The following is a 23,293-nucleotide window of genomic DNA, read 5'->3' on the forward strand; positions in this document are numbered from 1 at the left end:
TTGCACGCCTTCATGAACACTGTGCACTGATGTATTCCCCTTAGGATGTCTGTGCATGACATTCTCTATACATCCAAAGTAATGTGTTAGCAGGTGACTGAAGGTAAAAATGCACAGCATTCTCACTAATGTGTGCAATATACTGACCCTGGGGAGAGGTGCACAAAAGTATTCTCATTGCAAAAATATTTCAGTTGAATCACTGAAGGCATATGGTCTTTTTTGGTATTTTTTGTTGCGAACCATCCAATATAAGCAGGATAAGGGAGCTCTCAGATTTCACCTTAATATCTTCATTTGTGTATGTAAGATAAGCAAGGGTCTCAGAGGTTTCGAACATAAGAGTGATTATTTCATATAATAAAATAAATAATATAATAGAATTAACATCTGCACTTTTACAATTAATCAACCTTTAAACAGAAGTGTGGAATGATGGACAATTTAGACACTCAACAGCCGCTGCTTTGCTCAAATAGCAGAAGGGTTGAGCTTTTGGGAGCTCACGTTAGATCACTTTATTTATTTTGGATTGTGAAAGCAGTATTCTCCAACATGAGTGATTATGCCATCTCCGTGTGCTGAATGCGGTTATATTTATGGCTGGTATTATTTGCTAGTTTGGTCATTTATGTCACTAATATGGTGACCATCAAACATCATCCGCTTAATAAAAAACACACTTTAAAACCCAATAGTCAACTTTATCAAATGAAATGAGTGTGGTTAACTCAAAATTTACTGAAAGTTAATTCTACTCATTTGAAAAGAGTTTTAAACTCAGTGTTGAAGTTAATGAGTTAAATACCTCATTTAACTTAAATGGAGTAAGTTCACAGTACTCGTATAGATGAGGTTTTTTATTTTTAACTCAAAATGGATTGTTGCAACTGGTTTCCTCAAAGAATTTGAGTTGTCTCTACTTATTGGGTTTTACAGTACTCAGTTTGAGTTCTCTTCATTTATAATGTTTTACTTTGCTTAAATTGCTTTATTTACTCAAATGGAATAAGGTCACAGTACTAATTAGGATTAGTTTTTTAAATGAACTTTTTGGGTTTTACAGTGCATTAGTGTGCTATTTGGGATGACACTACATACATATACTAAGCTGTTGATTGTGTAAGTGCAGACGTACATAGTGCATAGTGTGCCATTTGGGAAGCAGCTTCGCACTTTTTAAGTTAATTACATATGTTGAAATATGACAATATCACAAAAAACAGATATTTTTATTAAATTAATAGTTTAATTAAGCAGGGATGTACTTTTCTGATCTTTAATGAAAGATTATTGGCTGCAGTGTTAGATATTTTTCATGATTTCTAATAACTATTCTTATTTTTATCTTCCTGTTCATCATAAAATCATGATAAAGATCATGGTTCCCACAAAAAAAAAAAAAAAACAACAACAACATTTCTTATGAAATGTTAAGAACTAAATCATTAGTTTGGGATGATTTCTTTTATGGATTCTCTAAGTCAATCAGTGCTGATTCACTTTTGTAAATTACATTTTCAAATTTGTTTTTACAGTTTTTGTTGTTACTTAATATGCATATTTTCTAATTTAAAAAAAAAAAGTTTTTAGTCCATCGAGATAAAATAATTCAAAATGATAAACGTTGCCTTGGCTGAAATGAAATAAGTTTATAGCAGTTTTATGCAGTTTTTCTTTGTGTTATAACTCCACAGGCGGGCAGTCCCTTTAGAGAGCCACTGATCAAGTTCCTGACACGTCATCCATCTCAGACAGTGGAGCTGTTCATGATGGAGGCCACTCTCAATGACCCACAGTGGAGTCGTATGTTCATGGTGTGTTTCTTGTTTTTTTTTCTTTCTTGTCCACAAACCCCATATTGTCTTTGTAAAAATGTTCTTGCTATTATTTTATTGATATAAAATTTTCTTAACAAACATTTTTATCTCATTTCCTTATTTATAGAGCTTCTTGAAACACAAAGACGCCAAGCCTCTGCGAGATGTTTTGGCTTCTAACCCAAATCGTTTTGTCCCTCTGCTGGTTCCGGCTGGGTCTGCAGCCACTGTGAGACCCGGGTCTCCCTCCACCAGCACTGCCCGCCTCGACCTGCAGTTCCAGGCTATCAAGGTGAATAACACTGAAGCGTATCCTGCTAGAATTGATTGAATGCGCTTGTTTGTAGAGCATGAATATTAATAAGCATTCATGCACTCCCTCAGATCATAAGCATCATTGTGAAAAATGATGAAGGCTGGTTGGCGGGTCAGCACTCTCTAGTGAGTCAGCTCAGACGTGTGTGGGTCAGCGAGGCCTTCCAGGAACGCCACCGCAAAGACAACATGGCTGCAACCAACTGGAAAGAGCCCAAACTGCTGGCATTCTGTCTGCTTAGCTACTGCAAGTCAGTATTTTCCATGTTTTGGTGCAGAATTCTAAACACACTTAGATGTTTATCCTCTGAATATGTTTTGATACATCAGATACTATTTCCAGTTTCAAACATCTACTCATTAGAGTTGATAAATAGATGTTTATGGCCACTGTTTAGTAATTTCCTTATGTTCATATATATATATATATATGTGTGTGTGTGTGTGTGTGTGTGTGTGTGTGTGTGTGTGTGTGTGTGTGTGTGTGTGTGTGTGTGTGTGTGTGTGTGTGTGTGTGTGTGTGTGTGTGTGTGTGTGTGTGTGTGTGTGCGCGCGTGCGTGTGTGCGTGTGTGTGTGTGTGTATTAATATATGCAATAACATTTGTATAAAAGTTCTCCATTTATTTACTGCTGAGGATACTGACCTGACCTATATTTTAAAAGTATTATTAAATTATTATGTATTATTAAATTACAATAATTTTTTAAAAGGTCAAGTGAAAACCTTTTTCAACTGGGACATTTATGAAAAAAAGTCAAAAATGTAATTCATAATGGTTTTAAAAAGTCTTAAATTTTACTTTGTGAAACCTGCAGAAACCCTGTAACCTTTTAGATAGGCCTGTGCAAAAAAAGGATCTGGCTAGTATATGGACATTCTAATGGGTAAAACAGCAGATATTTGCTGTAAATTGGCCCAGAGTACACAGTATTTTTTAATTTTCAAAACATTTTCCCATAATATCAGTGTCAACGTAAGAATTGTCACCAAAACTTGCATTTACGATAACACAGAGAAGGTTCTGGTCAAATTAAAACTCAAAATCACCTCAGAGGTGATGAAAACATCTCCAACACCAAACAAGGGTGTTCATTTACGGTCTTGAGACTTGCTGCATTCCAGAAAACAATAATTTAACTACTTCTAAAAAAGATGGGTATTAGGCATGTATATAAAACAGTTAGGTCATGGTTTTTGAAAGTATTAAAGAAAACTGTTAGTTTTTATTAGTATTGTTGAGGGGGTTTTCCACTGCAATGGTATGGGTTGGTTCGGTTTAACATAGCTCATTGTTATGGGCTTTTCTACTGCTTTCTGTATCCTGAACCCAGTCCTTTTCATAGCATCATCCCAGGTGAGGTTCTAGGTAGGGTTGGGCGATTTCGACCATTTTGGCATCATACAATGTCTAATGTGAAACATCGATGGATGATGGCATCGTCGTAGGCGGCAGTGAATTATTTATGAATAATTAATTAATTCCTAACAAATCAATATATTTGTAGCCTACCGTTTCAACTGCCTGACCCACATGGTTTTTGTTTTTCCCATAACCTAATCATAAATAAATAATTATAAGTTCCACACAAATTACCACCTGTCAATCACTTTTTCTGTGGAACCCTGGCATGAATGAACAGAGTGATCTGTGTCGTTATAACAGCGTCGACAAACTTAATTGGTAAAAAAGGTGCACAACCAATAGTAACTGAGGTTTTCACTAAAATTACTAAGTACAAGCATGAAAGCGAAAGATTGAAGCAGTGTACTGACGCGGTGGCACGTTTACTGATAGAGTCAAAAGACATAAGAGTAGTTATTTAGGGTGCTTTCACACCTACACTTTTGTTTTGGAACCTGTCTCGTTTGCCCAGTTACCGCGGTTCGTTTGGCATATGTGAAATCACCAATCGCTCTCGGATCCACGCTAAAACAATCGCTCCGAGATCGCTTGAATGAGGTGGTCTCGGCTTGATTGAAACAAACTCCGGAGCGCGGTTATATCACTGTGTTTATGGATATGTAGTAGGCATATGGCTGTATGAAGAGAGAATTATGAGTAGGACGGAAAGTTTCGCGAGTCTCCAGATGCCCGCAAATGAATGATAATCTCCCTGTAATCTTGCGTCTCCCTCCCGGTCCTCAAATAGGCTACACTGCGCACCCTTCTCACCCCTCCCCACCGCATCTCTCCTCACTCTTCAGACACATCGCGCGCACCTTGTCAAACACCACCAAACCACCACCTCTCCTGACAGCTGAGCGGGACCTTGCAAAATAAACCCTGACATTCTGGCCAATGTGAGGAGAGTTTACTCACACATGACTTGTTTTAGCTCTTTTTGTCCGATTAGAAACTTTGCAGTGTGAAAGCGCAAGAGCAAAGAGGAACAATGTAACATTTGTAATCTCTTTTTCGGAACAACTGAATTGATTCACAGGTGTGAAAGCACCCTTAGAGATTAGGTTAATTAAACATCACGTTTAACAACTATAGTGAGAGGCGATCTAGCTCAGCATCCAGATGTCTTACGGCCATCGGCGATGAACGATGGCATTGTCCATCGACCCAACCCTAGTTCCAAGCAAGCCGTACCATTACCATAATGTGATGTAAACACACTGCCATTAACCAATTGCACTGAGAGAATCACCAATTTCAGTGTCATTGGATTTGAGAACCAGGACACCAAACCTGCTATATTTAAATAGTCAGCAACAGCCACTGCATGTCTTGCATGACTAAACCTTTTTTAAACCACAGAGAAAACGAGTCACCTGAAATGGCAGACGTTGTACTTGTTGGTAGTCAATCAGAGGGTCCAGTGAGAAATGGATGAGGCAGATCAATATGAAAATGTTTTTTAGGAAGTCATTGCAGTAGAGGCAGTGTAAATTTAGCGATAATCCCTCAAAGTTCAAGAGATAATAAACCGCAGTGGAAATTGCAAGTTGAACCGTAATGAACCTCACATTGTAAAAGTGGCTTATGTTAAACCTCATAATATAGTCTGGACATGTCTGAACACTTGAACATGGAAATTGTGCTTCATGATGTCAGACATAAGCAGATAAGCATGGGAATTGTAAATGGAAAATGTTTTCCTTTTGTAATCTTGAAATTGTGCATTTTTCTTCAGGCGCAACTACTCTGAGATCGAGCTGCTCTTTCAGCTCTTGAGAGCCTTTACTGGCCGCTTCCTGTGCAACATGACCTTCCTGAAGGAGTACATGGAAGAGGAGATCCCCAAAAACTATGGCATCACGCACAAACGAGCGCTTTTCTTCCGCTTTGTGGAGTTCAATGACCCGCACTTCAACGATGAGCTCAAGGCAAAGGTGAGGTTATACCATTTATTCTCCTGTGAGTTTTGCCTTTGTGAGGACAGCTCATTTTGGATTAAGAGCTACCATGAGTGTGACTGATGCCATGACACGGACATCCATGGTCAGCATTATGAATTCCACCTTTGTGGTAAATTTGTGTTGAGAGTGCCACAGCGTTACGCTGACCATCTAATCCGGCTAACAAGCAGCCCCTGCTGAATATGTATGTGTTAGAAGGAGAGGGTGACGACGGCTGGCCGTGCATGACACAGTCGGCTTTCAAAGCCACATCTTCAACTGAAGTCTTTGAAGAATGCTAATGAATATTTATCTACAGATTACACTAGCAGCCGTTGCTCATAAGCTCTAGGTTTGCCTATAAGCAGCCCTGGAGAAGATGGGATATGTAGTTGATGGAGCAGGGCTCTATTTTGAGGAATGTTTTCTGCTGGCTTGGATGTGCCAGTAATTTAGATATTTACTTGTCTGGCTGACGATTTCGCTGTTATGTGGACAAATATATATGATGCATGGCAACAGATATTATGCTATTTAATATAAAACAATGCAGATGGCATGGAAGGAGTTTGGGGTGTCCTGGCTAATGAAAATCTATGTGAAAGCTGCGGCAATTTAAAAAATATATATGAATTTGTGCCTTTCGCTTGATTTTGCTATAAAATCTGTGATTGTAGAGCTGCAAAATTCTAGAGGGACTACTTGACAACAGTTGCCGGTTCTGCTATTCGATTTAGGTCATGGAAGTTCAGCGTTTTGGTCAGTGAAAGTGGAAAAAGTCAGAAAATTTGACATTTTGTTTTTTAATATGATTGTTACAACACTTTGTTTCATGTATAAACCTTGACCTGCTTGCTTGAACTTTCTTGAGCAAGTTAAAATGTTAAAACACTGATGGCTTATCAGTGTTAAATGTGCATGTGTATCTGTTTGTTATTAGGGTGTCCGCAAGGTCTAAAAAGTCCTGAAATTTCAAAAACAAAATGTTAGACCTTAAAAAAAAAAAACTTAAATTCACTGAAATTTTGGGTTGTAGGTCTAAATTCATTTTAAACCGGTCTTAATTTTCTTATATCCAGGTAAAGCTACCCTATCAGGCTGACATGCATTCACCAATATCCTGTTTCAAAACTTTTTTATTTGTGACAGAGGCCCTATTGGAATTGCTCTATTTCTTCTTCTTCTTCTTCTTCTTCTTCTCTAGAATTAATTGCATTTTTGAGCGTCAATTTACAAATTGACAAATTTTGTGAAATCTCACAAAACTCTGCACGCATACCAGAAGTGGCGAAAATTTACGTTTGTTATAAAGTAGGTTTTGGAAGTGGTTGTGACAAAATGGCCACAGTGCCACTGTTACGTGTTTAAGTTGTTAAGTTGGATAAGACGTAACGTTCAGTGAGGGTAATAATGAAAACACACAACCAATGGCTTAGTGAAACAAAAAATAACAATTTATTAAACAGAGCATATCAAACAATGAATATAGGAATTTTTTTCAATTCAATTCAGCTTTATTTGTATAGCGCTTTTACAATGTAGATTGTGTCAAAGCAGCTTCACATAAATGGTCATAGTAAATGGATCAGGGTGGTTCAGTTTTTAGTGTTTAAGTTAAGTTCAGTTTAGCTCAGTTCAGTGTGGTTTGAAATCATTACTGAGAGTCCAAACACTGAAGAGCAAATTAATCGATGCGTAGCTCTACAGATCCTGAACCACGCAAGCCAGTGGCCACACCGGAGAGGGAAAAAAACGTCACCAATAGAAGAGTGAAGAAAAAAAAAATTGAGAAAACCAGACTCAGTTCGGCACGACCATTTTAATTTCTCCGCTGGCCAAAAGTCTTGTGCAAAGCTGCAATCTCAGCGGTGGAGGCTGGAAGCTGGCCTCAGCGAAGACTCGTCTGTCCCTGGAGCATCACTGGAATCAGTCTAGAATGTCAGTTTAGAATGTAATTTTAAATAACAGAATTAAACGAAAAAAACAGGAGTGTTGCAAAAATAAAGAAATAAATTTAACAAAACAATCTAACTATACCCCTACCCACTAAACTAACTAAACAAATATAAATGCAGAAACATAAACGTATTCTTTGGCGTATGCAACGCTCAACTAAACATCTCACCCATTTCAAAACATAATTACAAATGTGACAACTCCTCCAAAATCTAACACAAAGTTCTTGTAAAGTACACATATTTAGCCAATAGCAAAACAAGAGCTTATAATATAATCAATTATGATTAATAATAAAGATGAGAAAGCGAAATACAAAACATACGTGAAACATAAGTCACCTATGCACATTTGATGGAGATTTGATAGCCTTGACAGCACCACCTATGCATATTTATTGCCACGGAGGAGGAAGTACTTATAACTCACCCACACAATGTCCGATCTGCCTGAAAATTTACATGTTCATTGAGATTCCTCTCCTGAAGACATCTACATGCCAATATTGAGTTACAGTCATAGCGCCACCTGCTTACAGAAGGTAGTTTGGCATAAATCTGGGATTTTTTTCTTTTCTTCAGGTTTTTAAAAATATATCAGCTTGAATTATTATTGTCCACTTGTTCTCTGTCATCCTACAGCCACCAGGTGGCGGTGAGCCCATCAGAGAGGTCCCTTTCAGACAATTCACAACAGCTGTTAGACATTTTTACTGCAAATTTTCCAGATTAAATTCCCCTATCAGGGAAAGAAAACTAAAGCGACATGTTCCTTTACATGACCTTCCATTAATACAAAAACTATTTACAGATGTAACCGGCCCATTAAAGCAAATACTTAATGCTTAGCCCTGTATAAAATTTCATTCATAATGATCTTAAAGTCTTAAATTGGACCCGAAGAAACCTGCAGAAACCCTGCTTATGGGATCTTATCTCTGTAAAAGCCTAGTGTAACTGCTTTGTTTAATTTTTGTTCTTTTGCACCATTTTTGTTCTGAGATGACAGATTTTCAAGGGAGGGACAGTATTACCTCACATTTTATTTAAAAATATTTAATTTAAATTCCAAATATAAATCCAACTGGGTTTGTAATGACAAGAGGGTTAGTTATAGTGATATAATTTTGGTGTTGAGATGAGCTCACCCTTGAAATAACAACATATCATATAGGTTAAACAGCATTTTTAACGGTGCACCCTTCTGTTTTGTTTCTGTGAGTGTTCTCATTATCCAGTCCTGTGGAGGGGTATTAAAAGTGGGCGAGCCCTATCTGGAGTACATGGACCCACTGGTGAACGGGTTATTGTAATATTCAGCTCTGCTCTTTCTTATTCCCTCTTCATTTTTATTCATGTGAAAGAATTCCATCAAGTTTGAGAAAAAAAGATCAAATGCCACTTGATTAAAATGAACTGGAGGTTCTCCTCCAAATGCCAGTCTCCACACTGACATTGAGAAATGTTAGCATAGTAACGGAGGCTAGTCTTCATGGCTTTGATGGCTGCGGCTGTTTCTGCTCTGCTAAATCAGCCCTCACAGCCAAACAGACGTTGCATCCCAAACATTTCCCAGGAGAGCTCAGCAGCTGCACGCTCTTAACGGTATACACGTTTAAGGTGATGTTTTCAGGCAGCTGGAGCCTCGGCGGTTTGGAATGTGATGGATTGTGCAGAAAAGGGTTTGTTGTGATCCATCACTCATGTGAACGGTAGAGGGGCTCATTAGGACGAGAGATAATGAAGGAACACCTGCAGCCCCGCGGTCCCCATGTTTGAATAAATCCACACGTTGATGCACACTCCAGCTAGCAAACAATACACCCATTGTGACTGACTAGACAGAATATTGTCATCTAGGTAAGCCATCATTAATTCCATAGCTTAAATGTCCTCTTGAAATATGATACATGGTTAATAATCTAACATAATAATCTTAGATCTTGGCTTTAAACCATATAATATAGAGCAAAACAAGTCATTAGTGTTTACTAATTACAACACGGACTAGCTGAAGTCTAGAAAGTCCTGTTGGAGGAATTGAGGCAACTAGCTGATGGCTGCAATATAATGATCATCAGTAAAATTGAAACCGAGAGCTTCCAAATGAACTGAGCCTGAGCTGTCATATTGTGCTGGTCTCTGTCTCTTCTGTCGTTATCACACTTTGTAATGGTATTTATGCCAGATCTGTCAAAGCAGCCCTGGTGTTAATCATTAAGCAAGCTAAGTACATTTCGAGATGTAACATACTTAAAAGTCATGCACTTTAATTTTATTTTCATGTGGAAAGGAAAAACATCAGTGTACGCACATCAAGGGAAAATTTAAATCCAGGTGCTTAATCAAGCTAAACAATAGAAAAAGTCAAAACATAAGCATACTGCCACTTTAGCTCTCAAAAGACTAATTTAATTGGATGATGTTTTAACCATGAAAGAAACTGAAGTAACAGAATTCTTATCATTAATTATAAAAATAAGAACAGAATTATAAACAGTAAATAGAATTATTTGCATATGCTTACACACATTAAATTTACACATATTTTACATTATGCTGATCACCCATCATGATAACTGCTATGCCAATTTCTTTCTATTATTAATATTATTATTAATATTAAAACATTTAATTGAATTTATGATTAAGGAATATTATGTTTTAATTATTATATACATTGTTGGATCAGGGGGGCAGAACACTCACTCTGATCCCCCAGGCTCTGCGTTGGTTGGGGAAATTCCAAATTGATACAAAACAAACGATTACAATTGGCTTAAGATTGGCAATGAAAATTCGGGACATTGCAACCTGCAGAACCTGGGAATTAAAAAATACATACTTATTGTTTTTACTACTATTGTTGTTTTTGTTACTGTTATAGTTATTAAACTATTTAAATGAGTTTATGATTTTAGAAATTTTATGTTTTAAGTATCTTTTTTAAATAATAATTATAGTTATAATAATAATAGCAATAAGCTTTACCCAGTGCTGGGTTGCGGCTGAAAAGGCATCTGCAGCATAAAATGTATGCTGGATAATTTGGCGGTTTATTCTGCTGAGGCGACCCCTGATGAATAAAGGGACTGAGCCAAAAAGAAAATGAATGAATGAATTATAATAAACAATTTATTTTTAATTGAATTTATGATTTTACTTGTAGTTTGTTTATTTTTTGGTTGTTCATTAATTGAAATGTTATTATTATTGTAATATTATTATTAATAAATATTACATATAATATTAAAATAACTTAAAGTATCAAAATGTGAAAACAAATATTGTGTCTAATACTAATATGATGTGAGTTTAAAGTAAAAAAAAAAAAAAGGAAATGAGTAAAAGGCAGCATGTTTTTTTATTTAACTAATTTATATAAACTTACATAAATACTTATTTCAGGCATACTTCATTCATTCATTCATTCATTTTCTTGTCGGCTTAGTCCCATTATTAATCCGGGGTCGCCACAGTGGAATGAACCACTAACTTATCCAGTACATTTTACGCAGCGGATGCCTTTCCAGCCACAACCCATCTTTGGGAAACATACATACACACTCATACACTAATGGACAATTTAGCCTACCCAATTCACCTGTACCACATGTCTTTGGACTGTGGGGGAAACCGTAGATCCCGTAGGAAATCCACGCGAACGCAGGGAGAACATGCAAACTCCGCGCAGAAACGCCAAATGAGTCCAGGTTCAAACCAGTGACCCAGCAACCTTCTTGCTGTGAGGCGACAGCACTACCTGCTGTGCCACTGCGTCGCCCTCAGGCATACTTATTTAAACAAATATAAATAAACCAAATTTTATTAATGTAAGCAGTAACCATTAGCAATATTACTCATTCGGGGATGTCATGAGCTGGAAAAGTCACTATTTATTCAAGTAAATAAATGTAGCATAAATGTTATTTGTGTTCACTGTACAGGTTTTACAGCACATCCTGAACCCAGCGTTCCTGTACAGCTTTGAGAAAGGGGAAGGCGAGCAGCTTCTGGGACCACCCAATCCAGAGGGTGACAACCCAGAAAGCATCACCAGTGTCTTCATCACTAAGGTAAGCTTCTCCAGCAGCCCCTGTCCAGCTTCAGTGGCAGCGCTGTCACTCTCTCTCTCTATCGAGCCACAAGTTCACGGAGGATGACCCCTGGCTGTTTTTTCACTGACTGAAATGTCAAGGCCACACTAAAGGTCATAGTGTTTGTTTTTCAAGCAAACCCAATGAGACAGAGGTGAAGGATTAATAGCCTTCGTTTATTTCACGCTTAAATTGATTGTTTCTCCCCTGCCGGTAATCGTAGCAAAGAGCAAACCAATCAGTCTGTTAGTTCCATGGGGTGTGCTTTCAAAATCTCTATCAGGAGAGGATCCTGTTGAAGTCAAAATTTAGGATTCACTAATATTAAAAATGATTAAAAAATGATTTATATATCAAGCAATTTGGCTGATTCTAATAAAAATGAATTTTTTATATTATTATTATTTTTATTTATTTACCTATTATTTTAGAAAATTCTATTTGCCTGAAGTCTCATCTCCCGTTCAAAAGAAAACAATAACAAAGACGATTGAGCAAAGACATAACGTAAAGACAAATTTATTTGACATTTCAATTTAAGGGAGACTTAAAAAATCAACAACAAAAAAAAACAAATAAAATCTCAACAACTAGCCCTCTTACCTGCACTTAAATTAAAACAAATTAAACAACATTTACTTACCTCCTCACTAACCACAATACATGAGAAAACTTAATAAAACAAAAAGGCATCCTTCTCATTACATGCGTTTCCGTACATTGATCTCAACAGTCAACATTCAGCGTTAAATTTTACAATATTGCTGAAAATATACAACATGAGTTCCCACAAATAAACACAACAAGCAGGGAGAGGGGAGACTTTCTGAACGATCTTCCAGTCTGGTTTAAATAGACTTAACCAACACGCCCACAAGCTCCCTCGTGTCGACACCAGATTCACCGCACCTGTGCGCTCACAATGAAACTTGTTGGAAAGACAGCGAAGAGATCCACAACAAAACGAGAAATACAAAAACACAAAGAAAAACTCACCAACTTCAAACCTAAAAACTTTTCTTCTATATTATTGTTTTAAGGAAAAAAAACACAATACATAACCTAAAAATACCAGAAAATAACTTAAAGTTATTTATAAAGTTCTGAATAATAGCGAAGGAAAATACTGAAACAATGGGATCCTCTAATAGATACTATTAATAAAATCTCCCACATCACTTCAGTGTTTATTATTGGTGACCTTCCTCTGGTGAGTTTTAAGTTTCTTAATGTGTAAAAACACAAGTCTTATCCATATCATCTTTTTAATTCATGCTGAAATCTTCACTGAATCATGGAAGTATAAAATAAGTATAGGTCCATATTTGCAAAAGTTCTGTGCTGCAGTACAAGATGTTTCTTCAGTACAACTGTGCTTCGTCTCTGGATCATTCTATTTACACGTTTGCTATAGAATCATTGTATGAAGTTTGTATGCAAGACAGGAACAGGTTTTTGTCATATTAAAATAACCCAATCAGTTGCTAATTGCATGTATGTATCAAAATCGGTCCAATTTAGATTTCTGGCCAGCTGATTGGCACACTTCTATTTTAGGTAAACTTTTAAATCTGCTGTATGTCATGATGGATAAATGCATAATATTTTGTTACACATTGTTCTTGTTGTTGTAGGTCCTTGACCCCGAGAAGCAGGCAGACCTGGCAGACTCATTGCGGATCTACCTGCTTCAGTTCTCCACCCTGCTGGTGGAGCATGCACCTCATCACATCCATGACAATAACAAGAGTAGAAACAGCAAGCTGAGGCGTCTTATGACCTTCGCATGGCCTTGCCTGCTGCCCAAAACCTGCGTGGATCCAGCCTGCAAGTACAGCGGACACCTCTTGCTGGCCCACATTATCGCCAAATTTGCCATTCACAAGAAAATAGTTTTACAGGTAAATCTGCAAAAGACATGCAATTTTAGTGATTTTAATGGTTAGTAAATATCTACTTTGATGGACGATCTTGGTCCAAAATAGCAAGACAAATACTAAGATCTCATTGTTTTACATGAAACTCAAATAAATCAATGGTGGTTAAATTTAAACACAAAGCACCGATGTGCTTACGGCGACCCAAGTTTGACTCCCAGCTCGAGGTCTTTTGCCGATCCTTCCTTTATCTTAGCTCCCCGCACATTCCTGTCTATAAAACCTTCACTTTTTCTGTCCCAATAAAGGTGAAAACCCCTACAAATGTATTATATAACAAAAAAACAATCAACCCTGTTAAAAACAAATCTAGATTTTATTATATTTTGTATAACCACCAGCTAAGTAATTTACAAAAAGTACATTTTAAATGAATGTAGTTATAAGTAGATCACAATACAAGACCTGATCCAGCAAAATGAGTAACAGTGAACAGTGACCCAAATTTAAAAATTGCGATTTTGGTATCAATGGAACGAAGAGACTCTACGCTTTAAAATGATATCTAATTCATATCTTGAATGATTTTGAAGAAGTACCCAATTAAATTATAGTTGTCTGCTCTCTTTTTGGATGAAAATTGTAAGGAAAACATTTTTTACACATTTTCTGTTATCCTACAGGGGATAAACTATTAATTTTTTACTTAATTTGTACATTTGTGTGTGTATATATATATAATAATGTATAAATATATATTTAATTGTATAAATATACATTTAATTGTATAAATATATATTTAATTGTATAAATATATATATGTTATAAAACCAAGCTGAAGCTTAAATTATTTTTAAGTTTGTACATGAATAAACTTGAAATTGTTTTTTTGTTTGTTTGTTTGTTTTTTAAGATTTCTTTTTGGCCTTTTTTGCCTTTATTAGATTGGACAGTTTTTAAAAAGCAAGCTTAGTTGGAGAGAAAGACAGGGGGGTAGGGCAGGGAAATGTCCTCGAGCCGGCATTTGAACTCAGGACTTCCTGACGTGCTACTGCACTATATGTCGGCGCCAACCACTAGGCTATTGCGCTGGCATTGTAATTATTATTTTTTTTTACTTAAATTTACTGATAATAGAACGATGTGACTTGTCAAATTGGGTCACATATTGCACTGTGCAAAAACAAAAAAAGTTGTTGATTCAGCTTATTTTAAGGAAGTGGTCAGGCAGTTAGAATATATTTTTCATTGCCTGAATATTTCAGTGGATGAAAGAGTAAATGTAAGGTTTTTCCTCTCAAAAACATTGACTTTTGTGAAATCAAATCTATCGTCTACTGTGGTTTATTCTGCTCAACTTCAGTCTGTCTGTATTGTGCAGGTTTTCCACAGTCTGCTGAAAGCTCACACTATGGAAGCACGTGCCATTGTTCGACAAGCCATGGCAATTCTCACGCCTGCAGTTCCTGCTCGAATGGAGGATGGTCATCAGATGCTCACACACTGGACCCGCAAGATCATTGTGGAGGAGGGCCACACTGTACCTCAGCTTGTGCATATACTTCACCTCATCGTACAGCATTTTAGGGTATGGATACTCACTTAATTATCACTAAAGATGCTTCTCATAATAACATTGCTCATACTAGAGTCAATAAATATCAATTTTTGATTTGTTATATGACTGTATGGCTGGAAGATGCAGCTTGCAATGTTTAATAAGTTCAGATTTTTGATCAAAAATTGAGAGTGAAATTTAGTTTTACTTTATTTTTTATATTTATTCATTTAGCTCTTTTATCCAAAAGAAGCAGCAATATATAGACACCCCAAGTCTAAGATAGTTTGCTAGTTCATTTATTTGATTATAAATAATCAAATAAATAATAATCAAATAAATAATAATCAAATCAATAAATTAATCAAATTAATAAATAAATCAAATAAATAATCAAATAAATAAGTAATCAAATAAATAAATATATTTATTTGATTATTGATTTATTTATTAGATTATTTATTACATTTTAAATAAATATTTATTCATTTGATTTATTTATTTATTGATTTGATTACTTATTTTTTGATTATTTATTTATTTGATTATGTATTTGATTATTTATTTTTTAAATGTATGTATTTGTTTAATTATTTATTTGATTATTCATTTATTTGATTATTTGTTTATTTGATTATTTATTTTATTTATTTATTTATTTGATTGTTTATTTATTGCTTGATTATTTATTTATTCATTTATTTATTTGATTATTTGATTTATTTAAATTATTGAGCCATCATGTCTGGTGCATATAGAAAGGAAAGAAGAAATTATGTGTACTACAAAATAGTTTAACCGCAATCACCTGTGAGAAGCACACTCTGAATTGCACAGTGTTTTCCAGTAACATGAAATGTTTTTTATAGTGTCAGGTGCATATGGAGAGAAATGAGTGTGTCAATCTCACTCACACTCCTAATTGTACAATGTTGTATTTTGTATTATTATGTTTTTTTTTTTTTTGTGACATTATGTTTAGTTGTTTGTAAAGTTGAGCTTGTCTCTGCTTTCAGGTGTATTACCCAGTGAGACATCACCTTGTTCAGCACATGATCAGTGCTATGCAGAGACTGGGTTTCACCCCTAGTGTCACTATCGAGCAGAGAAAATTAGCTGTGGATCTAGCTGAGGTGGTCATTAAATGGGAGCTCCAGAGAATCAAAGACCAACAGGTCTGTCAACAGGAAATACAATAAAACAATTTAGTGTTTTTGATCAGTAAAAAATGTATTATGAACTATATTCCAGAGGATTGTTGTATATAAATATCTTTTTTTGCAGCCTGAATCAGAGGCTGATCCAGGCAGTGTGGGCGAGGGGACTAGCGGAGCCTCTGCTGCTATGAAGAGAGGAATGTCTGTCGACTCGGCACAAGATGTAAAGAGATTTCGCACTGCCGCTGGTGCTGTCGGCACGGTGAGGAAACTTTAAACCACTCGCCACAGCCCGAGTGTGACTGCTGTAATCAGTCTCTCACACTCTAAGGCCTGATGGACTGTGCCATGTTTGAGTATATCAGTTGTATTCTGTTTGTGTGTGCAGGTTTTCGGCCGCAGTCAGTCAATACCCGGCACAGAGGCTCTACTTACTAAACCTGTGGAGAAACAGCACACAGATACTGTGGTTAACTTCCTCATCCGCATCGCCTGCCAGGTAGTTATCGCACACCTGCTTTAGTAAGTCTTAATGAAGGATCCATCCGTTATTACACCTGCTTTGTATTTGCAGGTGAATGATAGCACTAATGTAGCAGGATCACCCGGTGAGCTGCTGTCCCGTCGCTGTGTGAACCTCATGAAGACTGCCCTCAGACCAGACATGTGGCCCGGCTCCGAGCTGAAACTACAGTGGTTTGACAAGCTCCTAATGACTGTGGTGAGCAGAGGCATCATGCCCATTCAGATTTAAAACAAAGTTTAAAATGCATCTTAGAAAAATGTAAATATGTGTTTTGATAATAATAGTGCGGGCCTAAATTGTTAGAAAACAAGAACTTCACCAGCTAAAAATGTTTTTTAGATATTTTATTTCTATTTTCTGGAAAAGTATGTCAGTTGGAAATATCAGTTTCCAACATTTTACCATTAACTCTAATAATCCAGCAAATTTTTTGACAACACGTTCTTCACACTAAAAGCCACGGTTACACTGCACTTTTTGCCCTATAGACATCCATTCATACACATTGCGAATGCGGCATACTGGAAACACAAGTTTGTGCAACAAGTTTTGCAGTTCGCTGCATTGAAAAGTTCAGGCCTGGTGAACTCTGGCCTGTGAAATCGCATTATGTGGCTGTGTGAGACCAATCCAAGATCAAAACATGACCATCTTTACAAAGATGTAAAAAGTGGACCAATTGTTCGCTATCTTTAAAATATGATGAACTTGTTATATAACGTCCCTTTTCATTGCACCGTATGACTCTCAAGTGTGATCATAGCATTAGATCTCACTATCTTTCAAATAGGAAGCCATGAAAAAAACACGGAATGTGTCTTTGCATTTAAAAATGTGAACTCTCAGCTCTTAGGGAGGGTTTTTTATAGGCGTATTCTCCTCTATGTTGCTGTCAGATAAAACCATTGTCATGCCAACTTGGTGCTGTAAACAGAAGCACATTGGAATGGAAAAATGTATTTTTTGTGGACGGCCCATAAATCCAGTAGAACTGTCGCCATGTTGTGGACATGTTGTTATTATTTATTTAAATACATCTGATATTTTCTTATTGAATATTTCCTAATGACATACCACAACAAAATCTGAAAATTTTCGAATTAAAACCTTCTAGCTGGTGAAAAATACTAGTGTTCTAATTATTTTGGCCCTCAATGTTTGTTCTGTGGTTATTTTAGGAAATCAAGCACATATGATGACTATACTGTATACTGTGTAATGAGAAAAAGAAAGGATTCTATATTTACTATCTCCAGACATTTGTACAGCAGACTTTTTTTTCAGTAGCATTTAGTGATTGGAGTTTCCTGCTGCATTGTAAGCTACAATACATCGTTCTAATTTTATTCTCAAGCCTTTCCTCCATTCACAACAGTTTAAAACTGGACTCTTATCCGTTTTGCTTAGTTGCCCACGAAGATGAGTGTTTCTGTGGGTGAATTAAAAGATCATTAATTAAGCACCCTCTAGGTAATCTGTTTCTCATGAGCAGCTACAGGGAACAGCCTCTGATACACAAAATGTTGTTAAATACTGGGATATTATTATTATTATATATATTTTTTTTATTTCCAGTTTCAGTTAATGTGCATCTATAAAATATGTGCAGGACCTACAGGTCTACTATTTTTTAAATTCCAGAAGAGCAACAATACATTTTCGAAATCCAAGTATTATTACTGTTAATCTTACAAAAAGGGAAATAATAAGATTTACATAAGGGAAATCTTTCAAGATCAGCATGAAACCTTGAGTGTCACTGTTTAGTGTCTATTGACAGCATAAGAGATGGCAGTTTAAGCTAAATTTTTATGCAGCCATTTGACTTATATTCATGTTGATTTGTATAGCGCTTTTCAAATTAATTAAGGTTTCAAAGCAGCTTACAAAAGATGCACATTATTGCATTACAGTCACAATTAGAAAAGTTAAAAAGCCCTTATTATGGGTTTTTGAAAATGACCTTCCATGCAGTGTGTAACAGTGAAGTGAAATATCCAGCTGAGGCTTAAATCTGAAAGTGCGGTATGTTTAAAATGATTGATTCATCTATAAAAGAGTCGACTCGGAATGGTTTAAATGAATCGTCGGGGTAACAAATCTTTAGCTATGGCAGCATGACGTCCTTACGGAACTCAAGCCCAACCCATTTGTTGCGCGCACAAACCCGGGAAAATGAAAACCCCTGCCCACAAGCACTCTAGATCCCTTTTGAATCATGTCACGAAGAAGCTGTTTTGAAGTGTGAAGGAAAATGTTATTTTCCCTACCTAAGGTTGAGGCTGTGAAGAGTCAGTAAGTGTCAGCATTGTAGCCTCAGCCTTGTGCAGTGTTCCCTTTATGTTTCTGATGAGTGCTTCAGCAATATACACAATTACAATGGGGCATTCATCTGCTGTTTGTTAAAGGAAGGATCAGAAAAGACTTGATGTATGGGACTTTGTCAGAGCTTGACAGGAACTTTACTGTACACAGTTCATGGATCAGTTTCTTCCTCCATTTCACAAGTTTAAGTAACTTAAGTACGATTAAAATAGTTGCTTTTTTGTTTTCTCTAGCTTGCAAATTATGTATTTAATTGTGTTTTGTTACTTGTACTTTATCTGGTTAACTGTTTATATTCTTATATCACATCTAAAACCAATTTGAAAATGCAACGTGCCTTTTTTACAGATTTATATGTGTTTGTAAGCTCGCAATCCGCTGCTGTTTATAGCCACCGTCAGCTGTTCCTACACACATGTGATTTTGGTCAATTTTGGTTAAGTTTCAAAAAAGTTTAGCTTTTGCCACTGTGTGGATTAATACTGAATGTGTGTCATTGTTAAGAATAGAGCAATGTGCTGGTGTTTAACTGCATTGCTTTAATGCACTCCTGTATGGGGCTCGCACATACACTCTGCTCTCTGACTACTTCAAAATTGTTGATAATCTGTGGTTGGCATTTCTCTATGTCTCATGCTGAACGCAGTTGACCAATCCCAATAGACTGGGTCATCGGACCAGTCAGCGCAGATTAGCATCATGCTAAGGAGTGGTTTGGGAACAAATGAATCACTGAACAGATCATATGTTAGTCGATGGGATAATTAGATAAAAATAAATGCATATTATTAGATAGTGAAAGTGTGTTTTTTGACCTTTCATGCATATCATAAATGCATAATAGGGGCTCTTTAAGGAGTTGTGTAAAAGTCAGACATTATATTTAAACGTAATTAACCTGAAGTTATATAAGTGTACTTCAACAAGAAGTTCTACTAAAGTTTTTCATTGGACAGGTTTTTATTTATTTATTTATTTATTTATTTTTTTTGTAGTAAAATAGAAGATTTCTCCTCTTCACAGTTTTTCTGTGTTGGTGCCATACTAATATTCCTGTGTAGGGATTGGATATAGTTTTAACCCAAAGAATGACCAGTCTGCCAGATGAAGAAAAGCCGGAGTCAGAGATTCAAATAAATAAACTAAAGTTTACTAAAGATAGTTTGCAGTTTCATTAGCAGAAGCCAGCTTCAACACTCGTAATGAGTTCCTAAGCCGCTCTGCTTACAATCACAAATCAACAACAATTATACTCTTACATAACGTCATTAACTGCGTCACACATATAAGTGTTCTAATCTGATTGGTTAAAACACAGATAGACTAGGAAAATTTCCACGTGGGTGTGTGCGTACAATTTTGAACAATATCTTAAGCATTAATGTCAGACATCCACTAGACTGTTTAGAGCTGACTCTAGACCTGTGAAATGTATCCACAATCAACACACACACTTAAAAAAATCTGTTTTTTTCCAAGGCTGAGTGTACTCTCAGCCGTCTTTTTCAAAACTGGTTAAAAACCAGTATAATCTACATTCAGGCAGTTATATGCTTCCTACACAAAGTCTATCTTAAATAAAAAGTAGAATCACTTTAAAAGTAGCAAAATCACTTTAGACATTTTAGATATTATTAACTCGTAGAAATAACAATATGCTTATTTCACGCGGCCGCCATTTTAAAGAACCAAAGCGAGGCTGTGGTGGGAAAAAACCCGGAAGTATACTACCAGCACTGTAAACATTCCAGTAACATGCCCTGTACTACAAACCTCCAGCTGTTGTCGAGATTTCAAAATGCAGAAATGGTGTAAACATTACTCCAATATCATTCAGTAAGTTTATTTTAAACAATTAAAAGCAATTTAGCATCAAACAAGATCACAATCTCAGTGATGCGCTTAAGTGTCCTCCTGGGCTTCAGTTCATGGCACTAGTTAAACACCGTGAGGACGCTTTCCTGCTTCAGTCTATGTAACCAGGTGAGTGATAACACTGCAGTCCTCTGCAGCACACCCTCGTGTTGTCTGTAATAGTGTTGCCCATGTACTGAAGTTTTAAACCCGGCTATTTACCGCTAACATGAAAGCGCTGCTGAGCGTGGATGACTCGACTGATCTTCACGGCTTCGCGCTTCGGTCTCCGTGTATCTGTGTTTGGTTTGCACTCAGGTTACCGCTCTTCACCCAGTGCAAGCACAGATACACGGACTGGAGCGCGAAGCAGCCGTCAAGATCAGTCGAGTCATCAAGCAGATCGCTCGTCTGTCTGTGTTTGTGCTAAGTATACAGCGGTAGGTGAGCTGATGACCTTCTCGGCCAATCACAATCATTTTGTGTAACTCCCAATGATACTTCCGGGTTTCTTCCCACCGCAGCCTCGATTTCGCTTTTAAAAAAGACGGCTGCGTGAAATCAGTCTATATAAACAGTTGTTTTTCAGTCCTCAGCCCTTTAGTTTCACTTGAGGTCTCTGTGACCTCTGACCTAGTTTGGTGGCTCCTGAAAATATTTACAAAGAGCCATGCAAATGCACTGAACATTCTTACATAAAGCGGTGTGTTAAATTATTCATTAGTTAAAATCATTTCAAAGTTAAATACTCAGTTAAATAATCAAAAAATCGTATTTAATAAAAATGAGAAACAGGATGATGAAAAAGGATAAAAGTTTATCCATGCTGAGATGGATTGGAAGGTATAAATCCGAGTCCTTCACCTGTCTTCTAAACTTATGCATCAACAGCCATTAGTTAAAATCAAAATATTCACGCTGAGTTGTTGTCTGGGTACGAACAGACGGTGAAGTCGTCATCCATATTCTTTTCATCTCGCATCCTCCTTCATTATTTCTTGTCCAGTTCCAAGCAGTTTTGATGCGAGCCAAATCAATATCCTCACTCTTATGAATGATTTTTCTTTCTTGAGAGTTCACTGGTGTGAATAACTCAGATGTCAGAGAGAGAACGGCTCTCAGTTAGTCAGCGTCAGCCACCTGCACCGTTATTACAGTAACCTCCCATCGCTCTCTCACTTCCTCTCTCACTCCACCTGTTATCAAGCAATGGACTTCCTGTCATTCGGGCACACCACTTTATCGATTCTTTTCAGGGCCCAGACAGTTATGCGGCTCCCTTTGCTCATGTAGACCTGTGATTGAAATGCTCTGATATGGCGGAGAGAATTGTACTTTCTACAGCATTTTTAAACTTGCCCTTTTACTCATCCGTGCCCCCTGGGAAGTTCCTGCTTACTAGCTTTTATCAGAGGGACATGAGTCATAGTATTCATGGTTACCATTTTTCTACAGGCATGAACCAAGTGCTAGTTCAGAGCTAGTGCTATTGTTTGGACCTGGATCATTTGGCGAGTTTTGCAAAAAAAACAGTATGCGTTTTCATAGGCTAGAGAGCCACTGTAGTGTCAGGCCTGACGTCACTAAATTACTCTCATCTTTGGTGCAAACATGCAAGCCCCAAATATAAACACAACATCATTTTTTGTGTTGCTATTACGAGGTGTTTACTGAGTCTTAAGATAAATCAATTTAGAGGGATTTAGAGACCTTAAAGTATTACAGACTTCAATGTTATTTTTTAAAGTATTAATAATCTTTGATTATACAATGTATAATTATATACAAAAATGTACCTGAATTTATACAGTAAATATTGCGATGGCATGTAGTTTATAAAATATATAAAATCACGCTAGATTTGATGGAAATGCAGGAAGGAAACAATTATTCCAGTTCAATGTTAATAGTTTTAGAATTTTTATTAGTTTTAGTTTTTATTTTGTTTTGACTGTTTGTTTTCAAATTCAGTTAGTTTTAATTAGTTTTTAAGTTTTTGTAATTTAGTATAATTGTTAGGTGCAAGATTCAAATTCATCAGAATAAATATTGGATAATAAAAACTTAAACAAAGATACATTTTTTGAAACGTATCCAGAGGACACATGAACACTTCCATCTTAGTGACCCATATTCAAATTCAAATACAACAGCCTACAAGACAGCAGGCCTAAGTAGGGATGGGTACTAAAACTCTGTACTTTATCGGTATCGGTGCTAAATTATAAAAGACCGAAGTATCAATCAGCTCTGACGTTAGCAGTTCTGCTATCGCTACTGGAAAATTGATGTTGAATAAACATTACTTACAGTAGCATTACCTTAACTGACCAACCTTTTCTAATTTTCGTTTGCACAGTTGGCAATCTCACATGAGAAATGCTTGTGTTTTCGCCAAATAGTACGAGCGGGTCAAGTATAAAAGCCTTCACGGTTCTCGGCTTTGCGCGTAAGCTCACGCA

General features: G+C 36.5%; 1 protein-coding gene across 8 annotated transcripts in view; it reads left to right on the forward strand.

Moving 5' to 3' along the window:
- trrap (transformation/transcription domain-associated protein) overlaps positions 1-23,293 on the forward strand; it is a 178,777-nt gene that overhangs the window by 61,194 nt on the left and 94,290 nt on the right. For all 8 annotated transcript variants that reach the window (XM_073917658.1, XM_073917660.1, XM_009306682.5 and 5 more), the window contains 11 exon segments: positions 1,698-1,817; positions 1,948-2,112; positions 2,205-2,386; positions 5,278-5,476; positions 11,385-11,513; positions 13,169-13,435; positions 14,793-14,999; positions 15,986-16,144; positions 16,254-16,388; positions 16,515-16,625; positions 16,701-16,847. In XM_073917658.1, coding sequence (XP_073773759.1) covers positions 1,698-1,817; positions 1,948-2,112; positions 2,205-2,386; positions 5,278-5,476; positions 11,385-11,513; positions 13,169-13,435; positions 14,793-14,999; positions 15,986-16,144; positions 16,254-16,388; positions 16,515-16,625; positions 16,701-16,847 — 1,821 coding nt within the window.

Source organism: Danio rerio, chromosome 12 (genome assembly GCF_049306965.1).
Source record: "Danio rerio strain Tuebingen ecotype United States chromosome 12, GRCz12tu, whole genome shotgun sequence".
Classification (NCBI taxonomy): Eukaryota; Metazoa; Chordata; class Actinopteri; order Cypriniformes; family Danionidae; genus Danio; species Danio rerio.